The following is a 17,670-nucleotide window of genomic DNA, read 5'->3' as shown; positions in this document are numbered from 1 at the left end:
AACTTGCTTTTACGTCTTTGGAATGAGGAAAAACTGGTATAATATGATTTACCGCGCCGATAATATTGTATTGAAGAATCAGAAAATTCACCGGCCTGTTGCAGCAATATGTTTAAATGATACACCGATGTAAATATTGCTAAATACGTGAATGATTCCGAACTAGCGTTGGTACTATTTTAACGTGGTATGGGAAGTAGTTTCATGTCAGTGTGACCCACATGCCATGTTCCCACACTTGTGCCACTTGATTTCTGCTTTGAAAATCGTTTTTATACAACTGTACATCTAACTAAGCATGGCTACTGATATTTAACAAGTGACGATGATTTTGTCGTAAATATAAACTTAATTATATGAAGATTACTAAGCAAATCTGAATGGTTTTCGCCGATTGAGGTGTTGCAGAATGATTAGCCATTTGTCTAATGATATATACATATGTGCTGACGAGAGACCAGAAAAAATGAACAATCTGAAAATCGCACAATGTAATCAAATAAACACAGTATCAATATACCTTCAATAAAAATAGTGTCTAGTACATGCAAACAGATTCAAAACGAAATTCGAAGTAATAAATTTGCTGTAATAAGGGTTTCTGTAGTCTTCTATTGAGTGCACCTGCATGCAAGAACTTATACCAAAGTGTCGTCATATCCTCTTCTTGCTTTTTGTAGGCCAGATAATTAGCTTCATACAAATGGAGAGACGGCATGTCAATCTTCCGTCACTAAGCTCATCATCTGAGCTTGCATACTTGAAGAACGTTTAGAGGGCAAAAGTGGGCTCGCCATAACCACCTGGTTTACACTCTTAACTGGCGATTTGGTCGATAATCTTGGCGACATATGGAAGTTGGTATTGCTTGCAAATATATCTTGTATTTGTGATAAAGTTTTTCCTTTGGTCTCTGGCACGCATCGCCAAATAAATATAATAGATAAAAAACATACTGATGAAAAGAGCCAAAACGCACCCGTAATGGTGATAACTTCCTGCAAAATACGAAAAGCACTTATACTAATGTGAAATTTACAATCCAGCATATGTATACTTATAAACGTTCTATGAATTTAGTATGTGATACCGTATGTTAGATGACACCAGGGAAGTGGTATTATAGTTTTATGCAGCGTTTGTTGCTGAGATAAGGAGAAATACAAATTTGATAAAATTATATTAGTAATATGTCGGTGGGAAATAATTGGAATTAACGGAAAGGGAGTCAAGGGAGTCTGGTTCATTATGAACGAAAGTAATACATATAAGTTGATAATCAAACCATATTTACCACTAATTGTACAAAAGTCTTCGTGAGTGTGAAAGCACAAATCCAGTTGCACATTGTACCGATTCCACACGCCACTCCTCTACCGCGCTGAGGTAACATTTCACTTAGTGCAATAAATGGAATAGGACCAAATCCTACACTGTACATTGCTATATACAACATTACAAACAACAGTGAAGTCAATGATGCAGCTAGAAGGAATAATTAAAAGACTTTACGTTACTGACTTGAGGCATAGTTAATGATATATTATATTTCGTGAAGGGGAACACTAAGCTCACACATTTTAGGCCATCTCATATTGCGAGCGAAACAAATTATGTTTCAATGTTGTGAATATAAAAAATTCCAAAAGTAATCAAATTTTATATGGTTGTACTCAAGTTGTACGACGCACAGTGCTTCATTTACACTGGAACTTTGCATATATTCTTTTTTATGAGCTAGTTATGATGTCACCTATGAGTAATCTGTATTCATCCTATAGTTACTAGCATATCGTACTATTGTTGTCTGATGTATTTTCTGACTGTTCCAAACTCGTGGCGACATTTTGCATAGATGATGTATTGAGACGTGAAGTATCATTCAAGTCATTGTATATATTTAAATCTCGTTCGACAAAGGAAATATCTGACAATGAAATATTCTTTTGCCGTATTGTAGCTTCATTATCTAAAAAGAAAAGACCATTGATCAGTCTAAAAAAGCAAATGTGACACTATGAAATTTGCCGACGATTCTTGCTCGCACAAAAATATGAGCAACTATAGTTTACTTACGTGATATAATATACATACAGGCTCCGTTTACAGCATGGCAGATCATCATACCAAATGCAGATACTAGTAATAATATACGACGACCAAATCTATCTATTGTAAAGGTCACCACAATCAAGGCAGCGACATGTAGACTGCTCACAAGAATACCTGCCACGTTCTCTAGAATAAAAAGGAAAATGAGAGCATAAATAACTTCAGCAATGTACATATCAATATGCAATAGCGCTTCGCCGCTTCAAGTACGAGCATAAGGGAAAAACGGAAGAGACGTACATCAGTTTATTTTTTAGAGCAGTGTTTCTCAAACTGTTTCGCGAACTTCCTTGAGTGTTCTATTTTTTTAATTATTCAAAGGCTACATTTTTGGAAACCAACCTCCTCAAGTCCTGGATTGTTGGCTTAAAACTGAAAGCCTCAAAAGATGTTGTAATAAGCCGGTTGTGCAATATTACACAATTTTTGGTATCAATTTTATCTTAAAATTTCTTGGTGTTGCGTGAGGCGAGATAAAAGGCATAGGTCTTCCGTTCCCAAAAAAAGGTGGAGAAGCACTGCTTTAGCGTAACGTAATACGAAGTAGTATCAGTAGATTGTAGCCTATATATTACATGATTATTATTTGTTAAAATTAGAGTATTATAGAACTGAAAATTGTCTTACCATCATGAAAATTTGTTCGTTGAAAAATTTCGTGTGAATAGAAAAATACAGCATTTACGCCGCTAAATTGTTGAACTACCATCAGCATTATACCAATTCCCATTGGCTTCATGAATGATCGCGAAAAAATTTCTTCAGCTGTAACTGATGTAGACAGCTGAAAAGGAATGATGTTTATTTGGTATGTAATATATTATAAACAACTGATCTAGTGGGCTCATCCATCACATCTCACAATTTTAAATAAGATGAATTGAGGTAATTCAAAATCACGAGCCGGTTCTGCCAATTTCTTACAAGCGTCTGTTATGTACACGTTCGTGTATCATAACCGGGGTCATAGTGCGCTCGGCATCTTCGTCGCAAGTCCCGGGACGATGCTCGTCGGTTTGGTACTCCTGTAGTATGTGTACCAGGTTATCGTTAGGCAATACTTTTAATCCGTTTCAGTTCTATTACGAGTTCGGGGACTGTCTGTGTAAGCCACGTGAATATACCCCCTGTCCATAGGTTTCAGTTTCTTCATACTTGATGTAAAGTAGGCGAACAAAATTAGTTACCTCCCTATTGGTACACATACTTTTGAAGCGCCGTCGTTTCTACAATGAATGGCGAAGAATAGCGTATATTACTTAGTTTATTACATATGGATAAAAATGCCCGATGTCGAAATGAAGCTCATTTCTTTTCTGTACAAACGAACTACCTTAATCTGCCTACCTCCTGCTGTAACGCCTGTATGTCCTTCACTTCCGCCGCGACATCGTTGCTTCCACGTAAAACTTTGAGACATTTGGTTGCCTCCAAATTTTTGTTTTGTCTAAGTAGCCAATACGGACTTTCGGGCAGTAAATAGCAGACTACGAATGTGAGACAAGCTATGAAAAAAGTGTATAAGATTACCTTGTATAATGAAGATATAATAATATGAATGTAGAACGCCGCTCAATGGCCCGTGTTCACGTGAGTGAAGCTTATGACACATTGATATAAATTTTATATTCATTTTTCTGCATTTATTGATCCTCTGTAGTGCGCATTTATGAGTTTCTAAAATTTAAATTATTACAAATTCGTCTTTAACCAATTTTTCAATTTAATATATTTACCTATTATAGCTCCAGATTCTGCCATTCCTCTCCAGCTGTATAAAACGGCAACGCAATACCCAACCGGAAGTCCAAGCGCTAACAGAACACTAAATATACTTCCCATTGTTCCGCGTAAAATAGCTGGACTAACTTCTGATATATATACCTGGAATAGAATAAAAAATATTATTTAAAATAGAGCAATTTTATTTTTGCCTAGACGAGGACTGGAATCATTCTAATTTGAAACTGCTGACCCAGGTAATTACATCATAAGTGAAGCAGTTGGTTTGGTCCTTTCACCACGCTCAAACCACAATGCTATCCCGGCCCACTGTTGAACACCCGTGGTTTGGAAATGTGTTAATTTGCATTTTAATACAAGCAAAAAGTTATTCGATAGTTTTAGTTACCTCCATTTTTACATATCGTTATGTTGATCTATATATCAAGCAAAATTTCATATTATTTTTAATCATTTTCAATTTAGAAATTGTTTGTCAGAACTCAAACATTGCACCGATAAAACGCAAAAATAAATTACTGGTATAACTGCAAAGCTCATTCCTGTCGCCAAACCGGATAATCCGCGACCAGAAAAAAGCATTGCATATCCTGAAGCAAAGAACATAGTTATCCAGCTGACAAGAAACAAGATTACGACCATCAATATTGTTGGTCGTCGCCCGAAATAGTCCATCAGCGGACCACTCAGTAAACTGCCACACATTGCCGTCAAAGGAAGGAGACTCTGAAACCAATTTATGTGTGTTTTACATTTAAGATTTGATATTATAAATATTCTGATCAGTGAATTAGTAAAGTTTATCGCCATGTGTTTAATGCCGCGACCAATTGAAGTTTAATTAATATATTATAGAGAGATAATCGAATGTTTTGGTCACGTGGCCCATGTTTGTATATTTTCAGCAAAATGGTTACGAGTTAAATAGGATTCTTGAGAGAATAAAGATATTTTCCTATATATTGAGAATGAAATTAGCGCCGAAATCGAGCAAAATGAAGCTATTTCTAGCTAAAGGCTCTTTCGAAGCGTGAATAGATGAACCTTCGTGCTAGTTTAGAGTAGATTTGGAGATAGTAGGTTTAAGTGTCCTGTAATGATGGCGCAAGAATACAACATTCACTTACATCACCGTTCATCGACATGGGTTATAACTTGAACAACAACAACAATTGCTTTACGTTTTCTAGTAATAGTTACCGAGTTGTTTTTGCAATTATTCAAATAGTCATTCAGCTATTCGTTGTTGCTACGTTATTATATTTATTTTTGATAATATAGTGAGTTGTATTTAGCAAAATCGCATGTATCAGAGATGACCAAACTAACATTTTGTCACGTTACGGAAACGCTCAGATAATTCGTTCAGATTAAGTGTGATTCAGATTGTGACTTGAGTCATGCTTTCGAAGTCACTGATATATTTGCAAACAAATGGATCAGAAGTTTAATAGATGAATGCCCGAAAAATTGATTGTCTTCAGAGGACATCCGAGTGGTTTATCACCCCCCCCCCCCCCCTCCCGAAAAAAAAAAAACAGAAAAGCATGGCTAAATAATAATAACAATCACAGTTGTTCCCGCAATTCCTAATTTCTAAACTATTATCCAACCTACCCCAAACCATGTCGTTTCTTCTGGAGTTAGGTGAATTAATCCCTTTCCTTGTTCTAAATCCTGGATTGCTGGAGAACTAAAACTGATGGCAAATCCAGCATTCAAAGCGGAAGATGATGCAGCCAAGCAAGCTAGAATTCCATATCGGTGATGAAATTTCCTGTTAAAATGATTTTGCTTTAACAAATTTAAAGTACTCATCACAAAATTTTGTCAAGGCTTAGTACTAGCCCCAACTTGACTAACGGTGCGACGCACGGTCATCTATGTTTGTTCTGAAAACTGTCTTGCCAATTATGCCTGATATTAAAGGTTGATAATGAAACGTTACGTTTCCGATTTTATATTGTAGAAAACGCATTACAGGATCTGGTTTTTAGCCTTGATGACTGAGAATGTCTCTACTTCAGAAGAATTTGCATCTAGGACTTCGACAACTCAATTTGACCCATTCACATAAACCAGGAAGCACCAAACAATGAATGCGGAAATCTATCATGAAGTTACTTTAGGGCAAATTTGATTATACTGGTAAGATTTTACTAAAACTTAGCACAATAGGTAATGTTTTTCAAAGTAAAATAAGGAAACGAAATCAAACGAGTTCATTTAGACTTCTTAAAACTAAAAAACCGCCAAAACTGGGCATAATTGAGTTCAATAGCCCAAGGCCACATCGCCATGATTGGCCTTTTTAAATATTATTTATCTTAGTACCACACTTGATTAGGACATTTTCATGCATTGATAATTTATAATATATATTATATTGTTTGCTGTTTAATTAGGTTGAAGTTGCAGGCTGCTGATAAAGACGATACATATGTGATAGATGTTCCAAATTTTCTCGTTAAACTGTTTGAAAAAGACTTGACGAAATTGTTGCAGTTAAGGCGCTGCCGCGATATTCGGTGTGTAACGACAGAGGCAAACGTCATCCACAACACAACAAACAAACAACAATTTAAAATATTTCTTTTATCTATATTGCCTACCTTCATGGTTACAGGAATGACTTGGGCTAGGCTAAATCGACGTCACAAAACGCTTACCGCTTCATAATCTTTGTTCCTATTGAAGTGTTGCTGTTTTCTGCACCGCTTAAATTCTTGAATGGTACTTCAGTGTGGCGACGTATATAACGATGGTTCGCTTTACAGCAGCCAAGCATAATACATATACATTATGACTGCAAGATCGATTGTACAAGTTCCCAGTACACTCGCATACACCTTATTCTTTTCAGCATATCAAGCACAGCCTGAAATGGAAGCATGCCTTTATAAAAGCACCGGCACTTGTCAGCGTACCAACACGCCAATTACCGGTATATTGTTAAGTTAAACAGAGTACCCTCCCTTCCTGCCTACTGAAGGTAAATTCAAACACAACTACTGAGCTAATGCTTAGTGAGCTGAAATAGGCAGTCACATTCATTATTGCTCTGTCAAATACCATATCGCACGTCTCGAAAATGTCTGGGAATGGCGAGCGTTCGTATTTCTTTGTGTCGATTTTCCTCGCTATAGATGAGCAGTGACGTAGGCTACAGATTGTAATAAACTGTGGTGTGTATTACGCCCAAATTTTTTCGGCGAAACCGATATGGTTCGCGAGTCATTCATTTTAATAAATTTGAGTCGATCTCGCTTGGTGTACAGATGTAGACTGTCATAACAATTAACAATGACTGATGCCATGTTATGTTTAATAAACATATATATCAGTACTAAAGTTAATTAAATATTTTCACATTCTCCAGTGCGCTATTAATTCTCTCCTTAGCATTTTTATTTCTCAGTTCTTAATACCAATACCAGACCTTATTAGGATACAGTACTTAAAAAACAATGTATTCCGAAACGTGTATTCACAATCGTAGAAATTATGGCAATTTTCTCGTTAATTTTTTTTTTTAACAAGATTATTATTATTTAATCGTTTTTTTATGATTCACTTACGTTCGATTTTTAATTTGCGTCGCACATAAACATTGGCAAATATTCCTTTTGCTTGTTACAAAAAAGTATTTTTTACGAAATAAATAATGTAGGATAATTACAACTCCATTTTGGGTTGTTATATATATTATTTCATTTTCAATAGAACAGCATAGGCCGGCGATACTGAACCTACCAGCCGTGCAATATATTATACCACACAATATCACCTTAATATTATAACTGTATTATAATATAGAGAGATCAAGGTCGACCAATAAAAAAAACCACGCTACCTAAATATTACCGGGTGCCGCTTTGGTATGCGATCTCTTAACGTGATCTCAATAACATACACTACCGATGACTTTATATACACTGCAGCATTGTGACGTTAGCCTTTCATACTGATATATATACGACTCACCACAACAGTCGAAATTAAAAGAATTTTTTCGAATTTCATCCCATGCGACCTTAACACCGCACTTGAATTATTTGGCGGTGTTTACCTTTTAGGATAATATTCACAAAAATTTTACATTTTTTTTATTATTTTACACTTTAAAGTTACTGCTTGATCAAAAAAGTTCTCCTTAAAACGGCATTTAATACATATGTTCGATCTTAAATTGATCCTCGCGACAATACAAACAAAAGCTACATGTGACATATACTTGGCATAGAATATTGGTAGATGCAAGACGGAAACAATTTCTTTCAGGTGACAAAATATCACACATTTACGTAATGCATTATTGTACGTTTAAATACTTGATTCGTAGTACACGTTTTGTGTAGTTGTTCCAAATAGTCAAGCCCGCTACCTATATATAGCACCCAATAAACAGTCTACGGAGAAGAAGATTGGGACGATATATCCAGCTCTACTCCAAACTCAGGTAAATCCACGTTCTAAAAACTGTGGTTTCATGAATGAAATATAATAAATGTTATTATGCAATGAGGTTCATTGAAATAATAATAAAAAATATAACATCCAACACACTGTTTTGAAATCGCCCTCGAGGTAACAATTTTTCTACGATCATTACAATTAATGGAATACATGAATTTTCAACGAATGTGTTCCGTGGATATTGAACAAGCCATCATTGTCCTGAATTAAACGTTTTCGTTGGAGCCTTCTTAACGCATCCGGAAGTGACTGCACACACAACTGTTTCCAAAGCGTCATCTCACTATGCTAAAACAATGACATATCTTTTTGTTTCTGCTGTTAAAATACAATCTCACTTTCTATATATGCATGAATTGAATGATATATAAGCCTATCACAACGGATAAAATTTGAAAAATCAAATAAAAAATGATTCAGACGCCGAGGGGCTCAATTTATAGACGGGAGGAATATCAGTTTATGGTCGACTAAATGTATATTACAGATCAAGAAAACAAATATCCGCCCGGATCAGCACGTTGGCTTGGGCTGCTTTACTCCGTCTGGTATTTGGCGTCGCGTATGATTTCATGGTGGGTTACTTTAGCCCGGCCATCGCCATTTCAGTAATCCGACTGACTTCAGTCAAAAGTGAGTTTATCTTTATTTTGAGTGTGAAGTGTGTGAATAATCAACAACGAAAAAACATCAAATAAAAAAGCCCACCGTCGTGGTACTAAAAGTTCACGATTTTGCCAGAGCTTTACTTCGGTCACCTACTCTGCTCATATCTTCTATACGTAACTACTTTTACACCTAACTTTCTTACTTTATTTCTTACTTCTTACTACTTATTCTTACTTTATACAAGTTAATATGAGTTTGTTCACGGCAATATTCAAGCATATATAGAATTGTAACAAAACGATCTATATGTACACTGCGTGTCCAATAATTCATAACATGAATATAACCTCGAACAAAATCAAAACGACTGACTACGAATCTACGACATGAACGATCGGTTCTGTACCCAACTTTCTACAAATTGCATCAAAATCCGCTGCTTAACGAGGCAACTTCCTTCTACACGATTTCTTTGCTTTTTGCACAAAAACAAACTCTATTCACCGGTTACGAAAAATTGTGCAAATCGACGCATGATTTTCCCAACATAAAACGTTTGGGCCGCGGATAAATAACGTATAGTGGAGCAATTGAAAATTAAAAAGCAAATTTTAATCAGGTCTCTGAATCCGGATGGCAGCATACCGATAACAATATGACGTAATATAATCATTCTAAAACGGAAGTTATCATTATAGCTGCAATTGCGTCACACTATTCGCAATTCCCGTTTGGTTCGAACATAAATTTTCAAAACAAAAACGGACTGCGTGAAATTTTGAGACCGGGCTCTTTAACTGGCTATGCAAAACATATGATACACGCTGTATCGTATTAGTTCGCGTAGCAAATGCAGACTGTTTTCGTGGACGAAGACTTGGTCTGAACGTTTGGATTTCCTGTAAATACAATATAACTATTTTTCCCAGGCTAGAAATCAACTGGTAACGATTTCAATATTTGGTGAACGTTAAATACGTGATCCGAAAAATGGGTCACTTATTCAATACTTACCATTTTTCTAGACAAGACAAGAGTCCGGTTTGCGCAAAGGATTGTATGATCGAAACACTGGATAGCGGACGTGTACAGTCGATTAGCAACAGGCGACGAATACGTTGGGCCATCGTTTTTTGTAATAAATGGTGACCGTACATTTGAACCCACGTACATTTGAACCCATGTGTATATCCACGGGTTCAATCTATATGCGGGTGCTAAAACCCATGGGTTAGGGTTAGTATGGGTTTAACTCTCCGAAAAACAAAAAAAAATCCATAGGTGCAATAGCATACAGGTGCAATTGCCATGGGTTCAAATGTACGTGGGTTCAAATGTAATGGAACCGTAATAAATACCTACCAAATCAAACCGAAAAAGTCGTAACGATAACTCAGCCATGTCATAAATGATGAGGAGGGCTGAACATTTTCAATCGAATAGTAAATTATTCGAATCGATTCCGACGAGAACTTCGAATCGTCGTCATCTTGTTTATTTGTCCGACCAAAGGTCGAAGTGAGTCTCTCATTAATTTTCATTTGAGCCAAATGTTTAAAATGCAACTCTGACATACGACTTTTTTTCTTCCGACTGAGTTATTGATGAAACAGGTTTCTTATGGAGTGTGAACACTCAACAAATGCAATTCTGACAGACGACTCTTTTCTTCCGAGTGAGTTATTGATGAAACCCGTTTCTTATTGCGTGTGAACACTCAACAAACTGTCTGGGTAATAGATACCGTTTAATTAGTAATTTAAGTGTTTGGAAGACCAATTACAATGAAAAATCGCATACGATAACATATCTTCCTAGTACTCCAAATTCCAATCGAAAATAATATTCGATAACCGTCATATATTCGAAAATCCTAGTGATGAGGCAATGATGGTACCATATTCCCTTTCACCTGTAATGTGTACCAGGTTAGGCCATAACTTTATTCCGATTTTCCTTATTTCAGTTACATTACGAGTTCGGGGATTGTCTGTGTTAGCTAAGTGAATATACACCCTGCACATAGGCTTCCGTCCCCTTACGGAACTGGATGTAAAGTGGGCGAACAAAATTAGTTAACTCCATATTGGCACACATACTTATGGACCGCCCTTCTTTCGTATATCATTCGACTGCGACAGGTTTGAAGGTGGAAAGCCTGACCTGTACACTTATAATTGTTCGTCGAACATTGGACTGGACGAGATGACTACGCCGATCCTCTAGGACAGGGGTTCCCAAACCGCGGGCCAAATCCGGCCCGCGTAACGATTCAAAATTGCCCGCCGAGCTTGAGTGAAATAGTGTGCAAGTTAGTGCAACAGATTTTGCTTCACCTTTTTTCATTCTAGATAGCGCCAAGTGTTACGCCATTATCACACTTCAAGCACGTGGTTTTATCGTAACAATTCAACTAAAGCATTATCTCAATTATTCGTACCGGTATTATGATTACATAGGGCAGTAATTTAATTATGAACCATAAGAGCTTAGACATGTCACGCGCTTTCAGGCGCTACACTCTTCTGGCCCGCGAACATCCCTCCGATTCAAGTTTTGGCCCGCGGCCAATAAAGTTTGGGAACCCCTGATCTAGGACGTCAACTATCTTTCAAATGACGCAATACCACAATCCCAACTATCCTGGAAATCACGAATATCCAACACTCAACTGATCGGGAATCAAATCAAGTCCACGCATCTGAAACGGCGGTGTGGGGCATCGTGCGAGGTTTTTAGGAATACGCTCGCCACCGCATCTCTTGATTACCCTGCAAATTCTCATCCTAACAAAAGAGGGATGCCGTGCTTCGACATAAAATGAATCCATTCTCGAGTAATGAATATGAAAACCCCACCTCTCATTAAAATTAGAAAGTAGTTTGAAAAAATACTAAGCATGTGCTAAGATAATCTCATCATTATATTATTTTTCAAGATGGCTCATAGAGAAAAAGAAAACAGAATTTTCCAAATCACAGAAAAATTAAAGAAAAAAACAATGAAACGGCATGAAATGAATGTAGGCGTGATGTATTACTATCCTACGGAAAGATATAATTTATCAGAATGAAAAATATAACTATATAATATGAAAATCAAATCGAAAGATAAGATAATATACTAGATTAGATAAAATTACACCAAGAATTACAACAGATAAGACTGAAAATATAAGGAATGAAAGGGAGCATACTGTAGAAGAAATCTGAATAGCAAGTTGGACGATGCAAACGCTAAAGTATTTCATCAGCACGGCCTGAGCTGTGTTGCACCCCTTTCAATCAGCAACTGGGCAGAATTCAAGATGTGGGGCTTGCACACGAGAAATGATAACACAGTCTTCCCAGATAGATTATATAAACATTCGGAACATGAGGGAGTATGCAATATAAAGGAACAAACTCACAAGTTTAATTATATAATTTCCAAGTCTAATTCATTTACTATAAGTTAATAGATTAGTACAATGAGAATTGATGCACATCTGTAGAGAAATTAAAGTAATATTTAATAACTAATTTCTCCCTCTATAGTGATGTGAATCACGGATACAGCAGAACAAATTTCTGGGACGTTTCGTCTGACCAAGGTCGGACATCTGCAAACAAAATTCTACAAACACTGAGCGAAGGGCGAGCATAGTTGTTAAAGGACTGTCTGAAGTGGTCAGTCTCTATGAGATGAAACGTGGAAAGATTATATTTGAATCATAACATCACTAATTTGATTCAAAACATTCATACTCCCGTAGTATGTGAATTAAGATGGCGGACACCCGGACGTAGTTTGTGTACCAGGTTAGGGTTAGGCCATAAATTGATTCAATTTTTCTTATTCTAGTTTTAATACGAGTTCGGGGACAAGCCACGTGACTCCCGTAGTATTTGTACCTGAAAATATGGTCTAACCCTAACCTGATACACATACTATGGTCCGATCTTTGCCATCTTAGTTCACATACTACGGGAGTACCAAAACCTTGATGGGGTGAAAACTTGTTTACAGAACTTGAAAATTATTTTCAATTTTACTCTCATAAAGGGAAAGTACGTGATGTTTTTACGAAGATGTAAACCATTACAATGGCACAAAAATATAAAAAAATTGATGCTTTAAATATTAGTAAATACTAATTTTACAGATTTAGTAAATACTAATTTTACAGATTTCCGACAGCAATTATTTGAAACCTAATTTAATTCAGGTAATGTGGTATTAGATTAATTATGTAGGAAAAAACGAACGCCGGTTAGAAACATTATTAATTATATGAACAATATTTTCATACAATAATCAGAATCACTCACACATACTTGGATGATCAAGTTATGAAACAACAAGTGATGCGGCTCTAAAATACAGAAATTTACCCAAAAACATATTTTTTATGAGGAGTTGACATGCCTTCACTCGGAAAAAAGAGCAGTCACCAATATATAAGAAAGCTATTATACTTTAATCTTAACGGTTTGACACTGTAGTGTCCACCCAACTTCTGGGTGAAGTGTAGTTAGAATCTGAAATCCCAAACCTGCGACGCCTACATAGCTAAATCGATTGCTGTAACCATTAGCAGGGCTGGGCCTTTTGAATCGAATAGTAAATTATACAAATTGGTCAAGACTCAAGACGGAAATTTCAAATCACCGCCATCTTGTATTTTTTCGTCTGCCAGGTCCAGGTGAAATTCTTAATTTTTTCTACAGAAGCAATTTTTTAAAAATACAATTCCAACGTATGACTCTTCTTAGTAATGACTACGAGTTATGATGAAACATTTTTCTTATTGTGTGTTAACACTCAGCGAACTGTCTGAGTGATGGATTCTATATTTTTAAGGAATTTATGTGTCTGAAGGACAAATTACAATAAAAAAGACAAATACGATTACACATCTCCTCAAGTATCCAAAATTCAATTCAAAAAAATTATTCGATTTGATTCATCAGATATTCAAAAATGCCCAGCACTAACCATGGTGCGCTCAAATCCAGAAGATTGATTTTTTACCCAGTTAAGACCAACCACGTTCATATAAACATCATTCATCTAATCAGAAAATTTGAAAGCTATATGTGTGGAGTTGCAAAAATTCGGCGAAGTTAATCCATTTCACATGAATAAATTGAAAAACTGTGTCTACTTTTATAATGAAATCACTTTCTTTCATCGATAGTTTTAATAAATTCAGTAGCTGCCGTGAATTGCATCCACCAGTAAGAATCTTCTCCAGTTAGTTCATCTCCAATAAAACTTGTTATATACTGTACGGTGGAAAGAAGGTGGGGTGGATTTGCCTGTTACAAGAAAAAATATCTCCATGATTACTGGACCAATTGCTGTGAATTTTCAGTGGTTAAAGATTGTTGTTGTCGCTAGAAGACTATTACTTGTATTCATTTCAAATATTTCTGTGTGCTCTATGGAATTTGCTTTTTTGTATGCAATAACGTCATCAAAATTAAAAATTGCGCATATTGTGGCAGTTCCTCGTTCATTTCTACCAGGTGGTCAGGCAAAGTGGGAAGACTGCAGTACAGGTAGTACCCATACTACTTCATTTTGGGCCTTCGTGTCCATATATTTGAGCATTGTGCTTTCTTGTTTTTTTACTATTCAAAAAGTTATTGAAAGCGAATTTTGAAAAAAAAGAGAAAATGCTGAAAAGCTAGAATGAAGGATACAAAAATCTTGCTTACCATAATTAAAACATATACAAGAACTGGAGTAAAATCATCAGCTCCGGGAACGGTCCCTTCATCTGCCATTTTCAATAAATTCATTATGGTGTTACAGCATCGAAGTACGGCAGCAAGTTTGTCCCTTGGAGTTTTATAAGCGTTGATAGATTTCGTTTCTGCCTGAGCTGACGTCCATGGACATTCGTTCAAATATTTTTTAGGTATTTGTAATGCTGGATGGTGAGGTGTAACCACAGCTGCTAGATGTGATATGTGTCCTTGATAGACCCTGGAAATAGATAAAGATAAATTTGAGTTGTGCAAAGGAAACTGGGACAGTAAAATTGAACTAAGAATTGGAATTTGTTGTGTACAAGAATATGCGGTGCTCCCGAAGTATGCGAATCAGGATGGCGGACATCGGAACGTAACATGGGTAACAGGTTAGGGTTAGGCGATAAATTTTTTCCAATTTTCCTTATTTTAGTCCCATTATCAGTTCGAAGACTAGCCAAGAGCTTCCCGTAGTATTTATACCTGCTAAAATTATGGCCTAACCTTAACCTAGTACACATATTACATTCCGATTACGCCATCTTGCTTCGCATACTTCGGGAGCGCCGAATATGCATAGCACATTCATCCAATCAGAAAATGCAAGTTGATCCTGCTGAACTTCTAAAGCTAGCCTCTTTGCTGAAGTGGTCTTCGACTGGGGTTCGGCCGCGACCTGTAGTTCAGCGGGAGCTCCATAAGTGTGTGTACCAATATGGAGGTAAATAATTTTGTTCGCCTATTTTACATCAAGTTGTGTAAAGGGACTGAAACCTATGGGCAGGGAGTGTATTCACTTGGCTAACACAGACAGTCCCTGAACTCGTAATAGAACTAAAATGAGGAAAACCGGGAAAAAAATTATGACCTAACCCTAACCTGGTCTACACACTATGGAAGTACCTAGTCCAAAGGTTCCGCAAGTTTCTATTCAAATATGATATATTATTACGTGTAGACTGTTTAAATATAATCTTTATTAAGCTCCATTATTATTAAACTTGACTTGAAAGATCATTTTGTTATGTTAGTATTAGGTTTCTTATAAACTTATTTATACTTTAAATAATTCAGACAATAAGCTATTGCACACAGGTTCCCAAAGCCTCTGACATGTTTCATTGGGGTTTTGTTCCACCAAAATAGGTTGACAGGCAATAGGTGTAGAAGTTTTTGATCTAACTATGTTGTCGTTGCAAGGTAAAGATCACAGATTCGGTCGCACAAAAATATGGAGGGATTTGGAACATCGACGAAAAAATAGTCATTTTTTACAGAATGATAAAGTTATATTATCAATAAATACAAAGAATAAACTTACTCGTCTCTCATGACATCACCTTCACCATTTGGATAAATAGCAATTTTATAAATGTAAATGAAAACTGATCTTTCTATAGCTCTCTCTGCTTCAATAAGTTGTTCCTCGCTTGCACCTGGAATATTTCAAAAACATGAAAAAATACAATCAGCATCTTGTAATTCATGCCCTGATATTTCGAAGAATATATAGATATACGAAGAAAAAGATTAGATATATGTGTCTAATTAAGTGAATAAATGATGGCACCATCATTTCAAACAAACTATTCCTCAACACATGGCTGGCCACTTATACCAAGGCCCCATATACCTTCAGATTCTGACGGCAGTTTCACAAAATTTCAGACTATCAAAAGTTGAAGGAATTTTAACTCTAAATCCAGCTATGTACTCGAAATCGAAATTTTAATCAGAAAAACTGTGGCATGTGCAAGCCTGTTTAATTATCTATTGAGAATACTCGTTTTTTTCTGTTGGAAATTTTGATTATTACAAGAAGCTATTCAGATTCTGGATACGACTCTGAGTTCGGACTATGACTGCTACATAAAAAAAAAATAATAATAAATAAAAACAAACTAAGAATCCACATCCTGAAAAATACAAAACCTTATATAACAAAACAATAATATAAGACATACCTGCCCATACTTTGTCTTTAGACATTTCTCCATACAAGAAACTTAAAAATTCCCTGACAAGAGCAACTTTCTCATCAGCAGCCGTAGCGCTTGTGAAACGAGTTCGAAAAACACGTAATTGCGAATCCATACGTTTCAAAAACAGACTGACAAATCTTGATGTTAAATAACGCCTGGAAAAACAAAAATATCATTTTTCTACTAAATTCATGCTAGTACATTTCATGTTTTATGAACTTTGAAATATCAGCAAATGTAAAATTTTGCCATCAACTGTTTCAAAGGCATACTATCCAGAATGGGTTCATGCATGGTAAATACATCATATTCCAACTTGTATAAACAAGAATTGCAGAATTGTATACTAGTAGTACCCTGCAAATGTGTGAAATAATTTCTAGAGTTTTCACAGAATAAAAATTCATTTCCTGAAAAATTACTTCTTATGTGCCCAGATTTAGAACTCAACATAAAATGTCAAATTCATTCAAATTAACGCTGGTAAAACAGTATGACTGGCTATATCAGATATTTAGTCTCATTACAATCATTTATGTTCACAAAAACAAGGTCTTATATTGATCAAATGTGCATTTATAATAAAACATTTCCTTGTCATAAATTAAGTATAATAAAGTTAAATCTTCTGCCCAATGTGTCATGATTTTCATTACAAAAAGTAAATATTTACTGAGACTGAGCTGTATAATACTATTCCTGTTGATGTGGTGTGGTCTATGTCAGGGGTTCTCAATATTTTTATTGTTATGGAGCCTGTGAGGAGGATGACTATTATTTACAAAGCCCCACAATAAATTTAAAAAGTGAAAACAAAAAAAAATACAGTGTTACCTACTGATCAATTTTTCGGAGTAAATTAAAATCACTTTACTTAATAATGAGCATAATGACTCGTATGTATTTGCTGTTTTTGTTTTTTGAAGAATATTTCATAAATGCTGTTATTGCTTCTTTGGACAGTTTCAAAATTGACAAATCAATATTTGAATAAGTAAATGAATAGCTCA

General features: G+C 35.8%; 2 protein-coding genes across 5 annotated transcripts in view; both read right to left on the bottom strand.

Annotated features, from left to right (window-relative positions):
* Positions 1-476: 476 nt before the first annotated feature.
* On the bottom strand, positions 477-8,359 carry LOC120344831 (facilitated trehalose transporter Tret1-2 homolog). 3 transcript variants are annotated; one of them, XM_078112782.1, is made up of 11 exons: positions 8,160-8,359; positions 6,525-6,733; positions 5,473-5,632; positions 4,375-4,581; positions 3,849-3,996; positions 3,460-3,617; positions 2,740-2,896; positions 2,077-2,238; positions 1,799-1,969; positions 1,295-1,485; positions 477-998 (listed from the first exon to the last, which is right to left on the bottom strand). In XM_078112782.1, the coding sequence occupies exons 2-11, from the start codon at positions 6,641-6,643 to the stop codon at positions 720-722; spliced, it is 1,752 nt and encodes a 583-aa protein (XP_077968908.1). In that variant the 5' UTR covers positions 6,644-6,733; positions 8,160-8,359; the 3' UTR covers positions 477-719. The 3 variants fall into 3 exon arrangements, with proteins under 3 accessions (XP_077968908.1, XP_039270078.2, XP_039270079.2); XM_039414144.2 differs by lacking the exon at positions 8,160-8,359 and having other exon boundaries at positions 6,525-7,151; XM_039414145.2 differs by lacking the exons at positions 4,375-4,581; positions 8,160-8,359 and having other exon boundaries at positions 6,525-7,150.
* A 3,483-nt stretch (positions 8,360-11,842) lies between these two features.
* LOC120345203 (GTPase-activating protein and VPS9 domain-containing protein 1-like) overlaps positions 11,843-17,670 on the bottom strand; it is a 34,858-nt gene continuing 29,030 nt past the window's right edge. For both annotated transcript variants that reach the window (XM_078113215.1, XM_078113216.1), the window contains 4 exons: positions 16,643-16,815; positions 16,000-16,114; positions 14,643-14,913; positions 11,843-14,240 (listed from right to left, as the gene is read on the bottom strand). In XM_078113215.1, coding sequence (XP_077969341.1) covers positions 14,100-14,240; positions 14,643-14,913; positions 16,000-16,114; positions 16,643-16,815 — 700 coding nt within the window. In that variant the 3' untranslated portion in view covers positions 11,843-14,099. The remainder of the gene's footprint in view (positions 14,241-14,642; positions 14,914-15,999; positions 16,115-16,642; positions 16,816-17,670) is intronic.

The sequence above is a fragment of the Styela clava genome, chromosome 5 (assembly GCF_964204865.1).
Source record: "Styela clava chromosome 5, kaStyClav1.hap1.2, whole genome shotgun sequence".
Lineage (NCBI taxonomy): Eukaryota > Metazoa > Chordata > Ascidiacea > Stolidobranchia > Styelidae > Styela > Styela clava.
The sequence above is the reverse complement of the archived record's forward strand: the minus strand, read 5'-3'. Positions and strand labels throughout refer to the sequence as shown.